At 39.3% G+C, this 15,155-nt stretch overlaps 1 protein-coding gene across 6 annotated transcripts in view; it reads right to left on the bottom strand.

The window, feature by feature from the left end:
* Nucleotides 1–1,392: 1,392 nt before the first annotated feature.
* The window catches only part of LOC131681428 (kelch-like protein 17), a 75,334-nt gene continuing 61,571 nt past the window's right edge, over nt 1,393–15,155 (bottom strand). For all 6 annotated transcript variants that reach the window (XM_058962211.1, XM_058962210.1, XM_058962212.1 and 3 more), the window contains exons 7-10: nt 13,922–14,028; nt 4,580–5,055; nt 3,944–4,456; nt 1,393–3,890 (exon numbers count right to left, since the gene is read on the bottom strand). In XM_058962211.1, the coding sequence (XP_058818194.1) occupies nt 3,680–3,890; nt 3,944–4,456; nt 4,580–5,055; nt 13,922–14,028 (1,307 nt within the window). In that variant the 3' untranslated portion in view covers nt 1,393–3,679. The remainder of the gene's footprint in view (nt 3,891–3,943; nt 4,457–4,579; nt 5,056–13,921; nt 14,029–15,155) is intronic.

Genomic DNA, 15,155 nt, shown 5'->3' with positions numbered 1-15,155 from the left:
GCTGAGAGTTTTTTTTGCGCGGATTTTCGAATTAACACGGTTTTTTTACGCGGATTTTCCAATTAACGCGGTTTTTTTACGCGGATTTTCGAATTAACGCGGTTTTTTTACGCGGATTTTCCAATTAACGCGGTTTTTTACGCGGTTTTTTTTTACGCGGTACGTATCCCCCGCGTAAAAAAAAACCTGCGTGTAGTGGTGGTTTAAAGATGATGGGGTTGAAAGGGAGGGGTATGAGGGCTGGATGGGGTGGTGGTCTGAGGGGTGATTTAAGGAGATTTATAAAGGAGGGGAGTGAACAGTAGAGGGGGGGGGGGTGTAACCCCTCTCCGTAAACCATCAACTACGCCCCTGTTAAAATCCAGAAACCTGGATTAGGTTGACGTTTTTCAGAGTGATTGCATAACCTTTCTATATGAGAAAGGCAAAAATCTGTGACATTACAGAAAAATCTGTGAATGTGGTAACCCTGATCACGAGCGCTTGGCCGCTGGATGCCTAGACCTGCCGTCGTCCCCACCCCCAGCGGTAACAGTGATCAAATGCAGTACTCATCGCAGCGCATTGTCAACCAACATTCCTGATTGCTACTGCTGTTCTTTACGGCCCGGTATTGGTATTCTTTAAATAGTCGAGGATAACGTCATTCATAAGGGCCCGTAATGTCAGTAATGCCATTACTGAGTTGTAGTGTCACTTTTAATGATCGTGTAAGGTGAGTAATGATGGAATTTCCATACAATTCCAGTCATGTCATTACTTAGTAATGACACTTTCATTGCGCGTGTAAGGGTCCCTATAGAAGCGTAGTGCGCTCAAATCTGTCGTACGAGACGCTATAGGCACGATGTTACTTGTCTGGCAAAAGAGCAACAACTGATTCAAACAGGCACGCTGCACATTTATTTATAACTTTTCGTGTTCGTTTGAATCATCAAGGTGCTCCTTATCGTCGGCTCTGCCGGGGATAGATTGCTTGGTGTATGGGAGTTTTCCGAGATCTATTTATTTTTGCTCGTTTTTCAATAGTGTGCTATTGGAATACAAAAACACTATAGCAATAAAACATAATTTCAGTTAACTCCGAATTGTTTGGTGATAACCAGACGGAACTCCGTTAATAAATAACAAAGTTATTAGCGTTCAAAATAGTGACGCAAAAACGTGACACCGTTTGATTTTAGAATGACACCCTGCCCCAGATAGTGCAGTAAGACATTTTCAATGTCAATAATTGCAAAGAAAAAAAATCAATTTTTTGAAAATTTTCAAATGAGAACCTCCCCTTAAAGATTGGAAAACGTCGCATGAAACGCGACCTAGTACTAGTGATGATCAACGACCCAGACCAGTATATTGGAAGTTCTTTATTGTCATTAAAATTATAACTGCTCTGGAGTAATCCATAAATTTATTTTAAGCTGTCAGTAACAGAATATTTTGAAATACAGAATATTAGCCTGGAATAATCTCGGCGGAATGCAGTTGGTGGTTATTTTGTAGTTCGAGTAAACTGTGTTTGTTTGTTGTTTGTAACTGTTCAATACCGTACAGTATGTAAACTTTGTTCCCTATTGTAGACTATTTGGGTTTGTTATGAGAATTCGCCTGCATTTTTACTTGTATCAATTGTGTATCGCAATGTTGCGCTTTGTAGTATGTAAACTTTATTTTATGTCAGTCCCTTCGAAGGTGGTAAATTACATCAGTTTGCTTGCGTTGTACACCAAAGGATAATGGCAGTGTATTGGTTTCATATTGCTCAGTTCTCTATATATTGGTGTGAGAGTGAGTATGCTTCATTAATTCACTTGTTTTATTCTGTAATGTATTGTTTTTCAGCGTAACTAAACTAACCTGCTATTTGTTTCTGTTTGCTTCTATAAGCTGTGCTTAAGCGAAATTGTTTATAATTTAGTTTATTTTTATTTGTAATTTTGGATCGTTTCATGCTTCCTTAAAGGGTGCCTTCTTTGAAAACCTTTTTTCGATGTTTGATATATGTTTTTGTTTATGATGCATATGCAATGAAAAATCTTTATTCAAAAGTAGCCTTTGTATTGTTTTGGACCACAAAGATATATATTCCTTGTTTGTATCATTATGATATACCATAGATTGTAAGGCTTTAAGTTTTCTATGGAGGCGATTTCTGTCTGTTTCTGCGTGATGAATATTAGATCGATTAACTATTAGAAAAGTGTGTGAGAAGTAGGCTTTTGATGCATTTGAGTTTAATATTGAAGGCTTGACATTGCGGAATCATGAGGATACGTTCAGGTAGACAATAAAGATGATTATCACAGATATAGTAAGTGGGAATTTAGAGATTTAAAGCAGATGGAATGCAGATTGATTGGATTAGAGATGAAGCTAAATGATTGTGCCAAGTAGGTGTTATATGATTAAGAAATCGACTTTGACCTGGTACGGCTAGACTTTCGTGATGATTCTAAACTATGGAATATACTAGAGTCAATTCGTCAATTATTTTAGATAAAACTAAATGGGTCATTGCGCCAAAAGTATTGTTTCGCTGAATTTATTTTTTTTTGCATTGTAATACAAAGTTTCTAGCTGAGATTTAATTATATTATGATTGATTCATTCAGGGAAGTTCGATTGCTATTTTTTCTTTCCAGAACGCAGAGATCGAATGAATGCGCAGTCACGTAAGAATATAAAACAGAATTCCGTCAGAGACCTAATGCCTAATAGTCGTCTCGTGTTTTTTGTATACTCCATTGTGTGGCAGTTGCACAACAATAACAGGTTCCGAATTCAATTAAGCGGGAATAGTCAAGTCTAGAAATTCAAAAATCATCAACATAACGGAATAGTTTTAAGTGAAAATCGAAGTTGGCAAAAAAAAATATTTTTTTCATGGTGCGTTGTGTTCAGCACAACTACTCTTTACTGTAGATATGCGTTGAACGATTTTATAATTTTAGCTATATGAGTTTCGGTAAACCAGTCCACTTGTGAAATGATCTTCTGCGAAACAGTCTTCGGCGAAATGACCCACTCTCGTGAACTGGCAGTGCTAGGCTTGCGTGATGATTCTATATTATGGAATATACTTGATTCCTGCTATGCATTATTTTAATATAATTAAATATACATTTCCAAAACATTCAACGTTGTTACAAAACACAGTTCTAAAACAATTGTTTCTGTCGGAAAACAATAATTATACTAAATAAAATAGATATTTTTTGGTGTGGAATAAAAGAAAGGTAAACATTTTAGCTTGAAGAGAAAATCTCATCATCTTTCGCAACGACAGTTTTCAAAATTATGGTTTATAAAAAAACACGAATTTTTTAAACGATAACAAATGGTACCTATGTTTTTTCTGCTTAAGAATTCTCGAAAATCATTTAGATCCGAAAATGAAGAATTTCTACTGATATCGCCTGTCACGCTCTTACAAATCTTCTACAGATTCTAATTACCAGAAAACCGAACAAGTATGACACTGCGGCAATTGTGACATCTATTACTTTTAGCTAGCTATATAATTTTTACTATTTCAAGAAAAGGATGCTATCCAAACTACTTAGCTACTTAGACTGTATTTCTATGATCTGCATTCAACCTACTGAGACCCATTTCCGGCTGCATTTGTGTTATTGCTGGAAACGCCTCCGTTTGTGTCACTGGAATAAACGCCGAGCGGTCATATACTGGTTTGGAGTAATCCACGCTCCAGATTGAAACATTCTAACACCGAAGCCCCGATTGAACTACGTCGAGTAAGCATCGAGGTGACGATTGTCCATTTGTTGAGCTTGGGTTCATAACGTTCAACCGAGTTGAGTGAGGAAGAACCATCATTACCACCGAGTGCGTAGAGATACCCGTTGGCTTCGACGACCTCATGAGTAGATCTGTGAAATGGTTGTGATTAGAAACTGTACAGAATAACTCTGACGAATCTTACCTTCTGGAATGCATAGGACTTATCGGCTCCCAACTGTTGGCTCTCAAATTGAATCTTTCCCCCGTTTGCATGCACATCGTACCATCGCTACCGCCTATACAATACAAGTAACCATCCAGGGCAGCAACTCCGCAACTACTCCTCCTGGAAGTCATACTAGGCACTGCAGTCCAGCTGCCAACTCGAGGATCGAACCGTTCCACCGAAGACTGATAGTTGCTAGAATCGAATCCTCCCAGAGCATAGATACAATTGTCCATAACAGCAACCCGGCAGTACCTTCGTCTGGTGTTCATTGCCGGGCATGATGTCCAGACCGCAGTTAGTGGATCGAATCGTTCCACGCTGGCCAGGCACGAAGCACCATCGTAGCCACCACATACGTACAGTAAACCATCGAAAGCACACGTCCCCAAACACGATCGCTTCGTGCCCATCGGCGTTATGTTGCACCATTCGTTCGTAAGGGGATTGTAGCACTCAGCCGAAGCCAGGTCGTTTTCTCCATCATATCTAAAATTATAAAGTTAAGATTATTAAAAAATAATTAGGTGAGGTGGTGATAAACAAAAACGTCGTTTAGAATGAAATAATAATAACTAGATTAATGTGAGAGATCATATACTTAAAACTCACCCGCCCACCACATATAGCAACTTTCGGAGCGCAGCAACACCCGCCCTCGACCTTCGTGAAATCATGGGCGAAATAGTCATCCAGGCATTGGTCTTTGGATTGTAGCACTCGCATTCGTTATGAATGGCGAACAAACTGCCACCTCCGACGGCAAACAGGTACTGCCGCATTCCCTCGGGCCGTCGTTCCAGGGTTCGCTGTGTTACGAGTGAACTGCGCTGCTCCGGCAGTAGGTGATATTTCATCGCTTCCAGCAGCAGTTCCTTGCACTGGAAATCCTCTCGTACCAGTGGTTCGGTTTCAACGCAGCTCATGAGGAACTCACGGTTAACCAGCGGCAATCGCACGTGAGACATCAACTCCGAGATGTGCTTCTTGCGTTCATTCAGATCATGTTTGATCCAGTTCAAGACCGCCATGAAAACTTTCTCCTCGGAGCAGATATTTAGCTGACTGTTGGAGATGAGATCCTGAACCTGTGGAAAAGGGTAGTTGTTACAATTGGTCAGGTTTTTGAATATGTTATTCTGGCATCCCGCCAGAAGCCATCTCGGGCTGGTAATATACTTTCTCTACTTTAATGACGTCAAATTACAAGGACCTACCGAGGACTGAATGGCTGGCAGGACTAAAATATACCGATAGTTGATCATGGAATGTCGTGGGTTTTACCCTTACTGTATTGAGAGAATCTCTGACAGCGTGCTCGTTTGCTTCTTCGTAAATCGCGGGATTCAAATGATAGTCATGTCCCTAGTACCCATTTCGGGGTTCGCTATTGCCGATTAGAAACCAACGTGTTTGATATCTTCTAGTTGCTGTACAATATGTTCTGATGATGGAATTTGTAGTGCTGTGATCGAGTATGGTTTGAGTAGCACAAATCAATCTTCAGCATAAACGTACAGCAACTATGAACCTATCCCGTCTTGTGCAGGAAGGAAAGGCTTATGTAGATTTGGTTCAAGAACCACACTTCCGCAAAGGAAACCTCTATTTTGGAAAGCTACTCAACTCCGTCTTCAACGCTTTCGACAAAAATGGCATGAAAAATCAACGTGAAATGCATCGTGCATATATACTTGTACATGGTGTTATTGACGCATGTTTTGTATCCGACCTCACAGCTCGCGATATTTGTGCTGTCACGGTCAATAAAAATGTTGATAACATAAACAAGAAATACTTCTATTATTCGGGTTTTGCATAGTGAACCTTCTGATTATTTTAAAAGGGTTGTATCATACTGTAGCAGAAATGGGTTTCCACTCATAATCGGTAGCGATGTAAATGCCCACCACATAATTTGGAGCAACTCGGATATGAATTTGAGAGGCACCGAATTGATAGAATACTTACATAATACAAATCTGCTTATACTCAATGTAGGATATCGCCCAACATTTGCATGATATGGCAGGAAAGAGGTGTTAGATGTAACTTTCTACTCTGACGGTATTACGCAAGAGTTGTTAAACTGGCTCGTACCCAACGAGCTGAAACCGTCGTTATCTGATCATAAGTACGTCGTTTTTTATCATTTAAATTTTCCGGGACTGGGACCTCTAAGAAGAGGACTTAGCGGCTAGGTTTCATTTGTATCAAATTTCTTTGATGAGGTCGTCACTCATAGTAGCAGTATACCAAGGGGCTTGTCCGCTTCGAGTTGTGTCAGCCTCTAAAAGAACCCCTTAGTGGGATACCGAATTTCCTAGACTCAAAAAGTTATGAAGACGGTTTGACACGCACTTTCCACTTTCCGCACTGCCATTGAGTTCTTTTCAGGTAGTTTTGATTTTTGTGCATTTGCTCGTAGAATTGTGACATCCGAATCGATCAAATAGGCGATTAAATTGCTTCGAATAAGACTCCGGGAAAAATAGAAAAGTTTCAGATCTGCTTCACTTCAAGCATATTTTGAAAAAAGTTCTTATTTATAGTCTTCTATTGGCGTGGCGGGAAATGATTGTAAAATTCATTCCCAAAGGTGGACGCGTTATTTACGAGGAGGCAAAGAGTTTTAGACCGATCAGACTGGCCTCTACTAAAACTCTAAAACCCTATTACACAATGTTGTCTACAGTTTTCAATGCTGTTGCGAATAAGCAATCAAGCTTAGGAGTTTTTACTTGATATCGAAGGTGCTTTTCACAACGTGTCCTTTGAATCCATCTTGAAAGCAGTACGAGGGCATAGAGTACCTTTATATATCACGAACTGAACACACGCAATGCTTAGCAACCGACATGTGTGCTCAACGTTAAGACAAGTCGAGATAAGGAAACTGAGTGTCTGCGGATGTTCTTGTGCTGTCACCATTTCTGTGGAACCTTGTCACCGATGGCCGATGGTATTTGCATTAACCCTTTTTTTCAATTTGATGCAGTAAGCTTTATGTGTTGTTGAGCAATGGTGTTGTTGGACTATCATGGGTTAATTCTTGACTCAAAACTAAATTGATCAGCTCAAATAGATGACAGAATTAAGAGTGCTTACAATGTAGACGGGCTTTCGGCAAATCTAGGGTACTCAAACCCAAGCAAATTCAGTGGATCTACGAATATATGACAAAAACCCTTTGACGAAGTACAGAGGACGATGGACGATGGAACCTGTGTTAAGATGAATTGCGGGCAGTTGGGGGTATGGTGTATTTTTCGTGACCCAATCATCGATCACAAATCGAATCATTTCTAATTTTTTTTATTTCGTTTATTTGACACGGCTTATAGCGGTAGCTTAACTGAGCCGTGGATCTTTTATGTGTTTACAATATGTAAAAAATAAAAATAAAAACAAATATTATTGTGTGTCCGTTGGAGCTCGTGTGCGCAACTTTTTATTGCGAGCGGAGACCTTCTTTCGCGGCTCGCCTACTGCGTCATGAGGACCGTTTAATTCTCTCCTGTCCTCCACATCAAGATCATCATCGTTAAAAGTGTCTTGGTGCTCGCCACCAGATGTTCTTTCCTGCTTCTTGCACTTACGGGTGACCAATGTAAATCCGTCGTCATTCTTATTATCTTCATCACCAATGTTACTTACAGTTGTTTCAGGGGTGCTGGAATCAGAATCATTTCTAATTTTTTTATTTCGTTTATTTGACACGGCTTATAGCGGTAGCTTAACTGAGCCGTGGATCTTTTATGTGTTTACAATATGTAAAAAATAAAAACAAATATTATTGTTTGTCCGTTGGAGCTCGTGTGCGCAACTTTTTATTGCGAGCGGAGACCTTCTTTCGCGGCTCGCCTACTGCGTCATGAGGACCGTTTAATTCTCTCCTGTCCTCCACATCAAGATCATCATCGTTAAAAGTGTCTTGGTGCTCGCCACCAGATGTTCTTTCCTGCTTCTTGCACTTACGGGTGACCAATGTAAATCCGTCGTCATTCTTATTATCTTCATCACCAATGTTACTTACAGTTGTTTCAGGGGTGCTGGAATCAGAATCATTTCTAATTTTTTTATTTCGTTTATTTGACACGGCTTATAGCGGTAGCTTAACTGAGCCGTGGATCTTTTATGTGTTTACAATATGTAAAAAATAAAAACAAATATTATTGTTTGTCCGTTGGAGCTCGTGTGCGCAACTTTTTATTGCGAGCGGAGACCTTCTTTCGCGGCTCGCCTACTGCGTCATGAGGACCGTTTAATTCTCTCCTGTCCTCCACATCAAGATCATCATCGTTAAAAGTGTCTTGGTGCTCGCCACCAGATGTTCTTTCCTGCTTCTTGCACTTACGGGTGACCAATGTAAATCCGTCGTCATTCTTATTATCTTCATCACCAATGTTACTTACAGTTGTTTCACGGGTGCTGGAATCAGAATCATTTCTAATTTTTTTATTTCGTTTATTTGACACGGCTTATAGCGGTAGCTTAACTGAGCCGTGGATCTTTTATGTGTTTACAATATGTAAAAAATAAAAATAAAAACAAATATTATTGTTTGTCCGTTGGAGCTCGTGTGCGCAACTTTTTATTGCGAGCGGAGACCTTCTTTCGCGGCTCGCCTACTGCGTCATGAGGACCGTTTAATTCTCTCCTGTCCTCCACATCAAGATCATCATCGTTAAAAGTGTCTTGGTGCTCGCCACCAGATGTTCTTTCCTGCTTCTTGCACTTACGGGTGACCAATGTAAATCCGTCGTCATTCTTATTATCTTCATCACCAATGTTACTTACAGTTGTTTCAGGGGTGCTGGATGCTGCTTTGGCAGTTGTCAATATGGATTGAACAGCTGCCACAAATTTGGCAACCGTTTGTGGTTCAGGTATTGGTATTGAAAATTCTTTTTTGGGTTGGTTTGCCGTGGATGCGTTGGCAATCGGTAGAGATGCATTCTCCTCTGTATCTTCCGCGCAAGGTTGTCCGTGGTGCGCTGTCTGATTACAATACTTGCACGTAGGAGTTTGCCCCTCATGGGTGCATAACGTAGTTTGATTAATAGTAGCTTCGTGGGTTTTGAGTTTTATAGTCAAGTGGGAGGGGATAGATCTTTTGATCCGCATCCTCACTAACACTGTTAGGTGTACTCGGGAAGAAATTTCTCCACGTATCACGTGTAACGGATTCCACTTCTCCGTATTGCGACATGCATTTTGCGATTAGATCAGGAGGGGTACGTGGTGATAGGTCATGTAATTTTACATCTACATAGTCTTTTTCTATATACACGGGAATCTTAATTTCAACTTTATCACTTTCAGCCACGTGCTTCAAGTTGTTCTGCAAAACGAAACGTTCGGCTTGTGCTAACGTGTTGAATGATATGAGCATTACATTGCGAAGATGATGATACTGTAGATACATAACCTCCTTGAGCTTTAGCTGCATCTTCACCTTCAGCAGGTCTTCCACTTCACGAAAACTCAATCTTATTGAACAGAATTTAAAGTCAACGACCGCTGTGTTGGGTCGGAGCAGAGATTTTTCGTCAACTTTACTCATGATGGCAAGAATAAATTAAAAGTTTCCTTTGTTCTCGAGACAATGCCCACTAGATCGAGAGGTTGTTAGTTGTTGTTCACTTGGTTCGATTGTACGTCTGACTTGGGCAGAAGTAGAAAGTAGACTGAGTATTTCTAATTTATTAAGAGAGGTAACATTGAGAATGGTGAATATGCAGACTTTTACTATTGTTGTGTTATCTCTCAAGAAACGGTACTTAAGACTTTTACCAGTTGCCAGAACATAAAATAACGGCCCCGAACTTAAAATAGGGACCCTGACCCTAATTCAATGTAGCCATGCACTGATACTTATTAGTAGCCTAGTCAGGCTGTTTCGTCAAGAAGAATCAATCGAAATTAAGTACAAAGCTGTCGTGGATGGTACCCATAATGTTGCATTGCAATATCTTCGTTTTATATAACCAGTAGATTATTTAGCTTAACCCATTCATGCCCATGTTGTTTGTGGACAACAACGTTTTTAAACAGCTATAACTTTTGATTAAGGCAAGATTTGCTCACAAAAACAAGCAAGGCTAATAAATGTGACTATTGGCTTTCATTTGAGTATTAACGGTTACAGGGATCAGCTCTAGAACTGAAGTTATTGCAATTAGTCTGATTGAACTCCGATGGAGCAGTGCTGCCAGGGACCGTTTACGTTGACGACGGAAAATGAATTTGTTATGTTGCAATTTTAGTGAAAACTGATAAAACTTATCAATTTAGACTATTTTTGGCTACGTTTTCCACGCAGTTGGACTATTGTAAATATTTTAGGAGAATTGTACTGAGCATTAGAAGGTAAAAAATGAGCACCGTCTAGCAGTGCAAGGAAAACACCTACCTTTATGAAAAAAGGTTTTTCGAATTTCTTGACCCCACCGTTTTAAAGGAAAAATAGTTTTGAAACCCTACATGCACTAGAAAAAAGTTGGGCATGAAGGGGTTCATCAGGTTGTATTGTATTCCCAGTAAGATAAATGTGTTTCGAGAACGTAATGAACATTTGATTGTAGGTTTCCAACATAGTGGTTTAATAAATATAAGCTAACCATGAAAACTATATAGCGTAATAAGGAATAGATCATTGCATGAAAACGCATAACCTCACTTTTCTGACAGTTCAGATAGCTTGTTTACATGGTCATTAGAATTCGAACCAAGTTTTTTGTACTGGGTGGAATTAAAAAATTTCTAACATCATGTGAACAAGCTCGCTGAACTGTCATTTTTTTTCGAGCATTATTACTCATGTGACGTCATCTTGCAATGTCCCATGTACCCATTAGGCATAAATATGTTAGGCATACAGGCGTTAGGCACAAGTAAGTTAAGCATAAGGATCGTTGGGCATACCTACATTCTCCTTTCTCATACGACGCTACTGTCGTTCGCTAGTGCAGGACGCCCAGCGCCTGTGTGCAAAGCCGTAACATGACAAAAAATACAGCCCCCAGTACAGCCACCAGACGCGAGCGGTACAGCTTCTCTTTCCTTATTTTACACTTTTTAATATTTTTAATCACAAACAACAACAATAAATGCGGTTCATTTACGCCACGACCGTCATTAACGCTTTCATTTGAGGCCCTCTTCCTTTGACTATGCAGAGAAAAGTGTACAAAGCGAGAGGGCATACTCTACTACGCCATACTCTCACCGAGCAGTCGGAGTACAGTAGCAAAAAAAAATTATTTTACTGTTGTACGGAAAATTGTACTCGGTTTGGCTACCGTTCTGGCAATAGCAGAAGTGATGCGTCGCTGTAGCGGGCTGTGCGGCTTGTGCAAATGTAAATGTACCGTAAAAAATGTAGTTTACCGGTACTGTTCGTATCACTGGTTAGGGATAATGGACGTTGGTCACAAACAGTGATGTACCGCTGGTGAAAATTCCATCTTCTCGACTTTTATTCTTGAGTTTTTTATTTTTTTTTAGAACGTTGCACTGGGGTACAAATTTACCCCACACCTTCTTTAGAGCCGTGTGAAGACGAGAATTCGGCATTTACCGACCTGGGACCCTAACCATAATTCAGTTTAGAGTTCATAGTAAGAGTAGGAAAAGATGGTATAGCTAGTTTGCTTATAGCCTATCGTGTAAGCAGATGTAAAATTTGGCGTGGGGTACATTTGTACCCCAGTGTACGGTTACCGTTAGCTTTTCGTCAGGTTTACTGCTGTCAGTGGAAATGTGACTCATGACAATAACGGTTTAAATACTGGTTGTTTTACTACGTAAGCAACAATCAGTATTGTATAATCGTTTTTAATAATTTATTCAATAAATTTAATTTAATTTTGAAGTAGAAAAAATCGTTCTCTTTTTGCTAATTTTTATTGTTTTATTGTTTATTATTTTTATATTTTTTTCAAACCAATGGCTCGCAAGTATAATTTGAGCACAGTAACTGCTGTAACAGTAACGTGGCATGTTACCAAGGTATTACTGGTCAGAATTTTTTTTTTTTTCATTTTAATTTCCACCCCATTTCGTGGTATTTTCCAAAACTCGATTTTTAAACATTCACTCTTCCAAATAATTGCACTTTTTTTCTAAAATATCAAAATTCCATTTTATATTATTTCTACACCATTCTTTCAACTTTTAGAATCATTTGATTTTTTTTCAAATCGATTGAAAATTCGCAAAGTTACAGTAATTTATACCTGCAAAAATTCCGATCAAACGCGTGGGGTACATTTGTACCCCAGTGCAACGTTCTAGGGTGTAAAACGCAAGTGCAATGTTCTAGGGTTAACTAAGAATTCTAAATCCCTCCGGGGGTTGAAAGTTTTATTCCTGCTATTGTAGCACCTGCAGATTGCTCTGCATCCTTCCGGGGGTGCAGAATGCCCTGCTTTCATTGTTCTGTGAGGCGCAAATCTTCGATCAACACGGGGAACGTGCCATGTGAGTCAATCGCTACTGATTGCTGTTTGCTAGTTGGCAAACATCTTGGGACAATGGAGATCTGGGACGATGGCAACACTCAATTATCCCTAAAGTATCAACGAAGGCATAGTTCAAAGGATTGGATGTAAGTCGGGACTTCAACCGTGTGATGTCTAGGGTCATGTCCAATTATTATACATTAGATACGCATCTCCGTCGTATTGGGCTCGCTGAGGACAATCATTATGCTTGTGGAGAGGAAGTCCGAGGAAGACCAATCCATGTTCCTGTTAGAAACATCCTGGCATATCGCGATCCTCTATACATGGAACTTATCTATCATTTTCTAAAAACAGCGTCTATCAAAATTTAATTAAATCTTAAATTTAATCTCCTCATACTCTCATCCAAGGCTAATCATTCACCAATTAAAGTGTCCTAGAATATCCAGTTTTTAAGTATAGACAATAACAGAAAAAAAGTAAATAAATGCACTCGAAAATACAAGATCATTGTGAAATACAAAAATGTAAGCAAACAATAAAGTGATTACAGTGTTAGTTTTAGACAAATTACTAGTATAGTTAAAATTAATCTTAAGGATTTTTGTAACGTGCTATGTAAAAAAAGAAACTGGCGTAAAAAGCTTTTGCAAATGCCGTGTCAAATAAACGTATGAAAAAAACTGATTCCTGATTCCATCTTTGTTCAACGCATTGGCTCAAATGATAGGTCGATAATAGGGGCCCTCGTTTGGAGGTTTCATTGCTCTCACACAGGAGCATTTCACAGTTTTCAAGCAATTTGTGTTATTACATTGGTTCTTAAGATAGAAGCAAAACTGTTGATGCCAATTCACATGCATTTCATAAATTGTACGCCGAGTAATTAATGAAACAGTGAGGCACCATCCCTAATAGGGGCAAAACAAGCGCTTTACCCTATCTTTTAAGAAGCATCGTCGGTTATATACCATCTTGTCCAATACTTAAATGGAATGATAATAAATAGTTAAGGTAGATGTGTAAAGGACATTCGCAATGTATTATATAATTATCTTGGGGAACGTGATAAACAGTAGATATCCCAGCAGCGAACAGAACCTAAACGATTTCGTACAGGAATCTTATTTATCTGAACCTTGAACTTTCATGTTTCAGAACATGTAGTGATCCACTTCGCAGCATTCGTGTGAACAGCTTCCAAACAGAGCAGCATAATGGAGGGATGTTTTTCGAAAGTCCCTGTGTGACAATGTGCCTTTTATGGGAGGTTACGGATGAGAGGATTAGGTTCACGAGTTACGAGAATGCACAACGGATGCCAAGCTTGGGATTTTTACGCTCGTTGCCTGTTTATGTTTTCGTTTTCAGGGATGAGTGAACGTAACTTTTACGTGATAAATTTAGTTCCTGTGGGTTTGGCAAAGACTGTCCTGAACTGACCTTGCGTGGAGCTGCAGGGATGAGAAATAGTATGTTTATTTACCTCACTAAATCCTAGTAATAAAAATTCCTCCGTGCCGACAACTTGTTGAAAGTTTTGTAGCGCATAACGATGGGAACGTGAGTGAAGTTCCTTGCATGAATGGGCATCTGAAATGGAGAATATGGTGGAGAATGTGAGTCGCGGTTGAAACGAGCAATATATGTGTAGATATTATCAAGTGGAAAACTGGAAAGAAGGCTTCAGGATCTCGTCGGGCTATGTGTTATGGTGTGAACGAATACGTGATGTGAAACTGCTGAATAATGCATGAACATGAGCGAGCAATTTCCGGAATGAATGAGAACTTATGTCTGGCATGTAATGGGTATTGGAGCGTGAGGCACGATTGGAATCATAAATGATTATCCGTTTTTGTGATCGTCTATTGATTAGAAATGTGCCGAATTTGTTTCGCAAGAATCTATAAATTCTCAAGTCTGAAAACATGATTGTCCTACCTACTGTATTTTCGGAAATTTTAACACTAGCTGCATGCTTGTTACCAATATTTGAAATCTGTTTCCGTTTCCTTTAAATGATATCACCGTGTGAATTACTTGATGACAAATTTAATTTGAAGGATTCATTTTACCGTTTTAGAACTAAATAACTAACGAGATCATCTCTATCTAAACATTCGCGAACACGCAAATAAATTCTCACGATATCCAATCGCATTGAATCAAATGAGGCACGATTCGGAAAACACAATCCAGCAATCATGAAGAGTGTTAACAATTAATTACAGCCGTCAATCAAACGGCACGGCATAACAAGCGGCAACTCTATTACAATTTATCATTCATGCTTTCGGGGGAATACATAATGATTACATGTTGCCCACATATAGACCATAAACTTTTCAGTTTTCCCCTTTTTCCAGCTACCATTTGGGCCAAAAACTCATCCTCCCTCGAGTCAGGCAGGCAGGTAGCTGTTGAAATGTAAACACATTCAATTTTCGTCAGGCAAATTGATTTTATTCAACCAGTAACGAGTTCGGTTGGGGAAATGCGGCTTTGATGAATTTTATTTGCCGACCAGCGTCAGGATTGGTTGAATGTGACAAGTTCTGTAATGAGTGGGGATTGTATATTTGATTCGAAGACATAATACGTATAAGTACAAGGTCATATTAGCAGCTACTGGTTTTATAAATGTTGAAATTTAAATAAATCCTCTTCCGTCCATTATCGAGTATCAAATCTCTTTTCCATCTAAACTCAAAAACAAA

The sequence above is a fragment of the Topomyia yanbarensis genome, chromosome 2, assembly GCF_030247195.1.
Source record: "Topomyia yanbarensis strain Yona2022 chromosome 2, ASM3024719v1, whole genome shotgun sequence".
Classification (NCBI taxonomy): Eukaryota; Metazoa; Arthropoda; class Insecta; order Diptera; family Culicidae; genus Topomyia; species Topomyia yanbarensis.
This window is presented reverse-complemented; position numbering and strand designations above follow the sequence as displayed.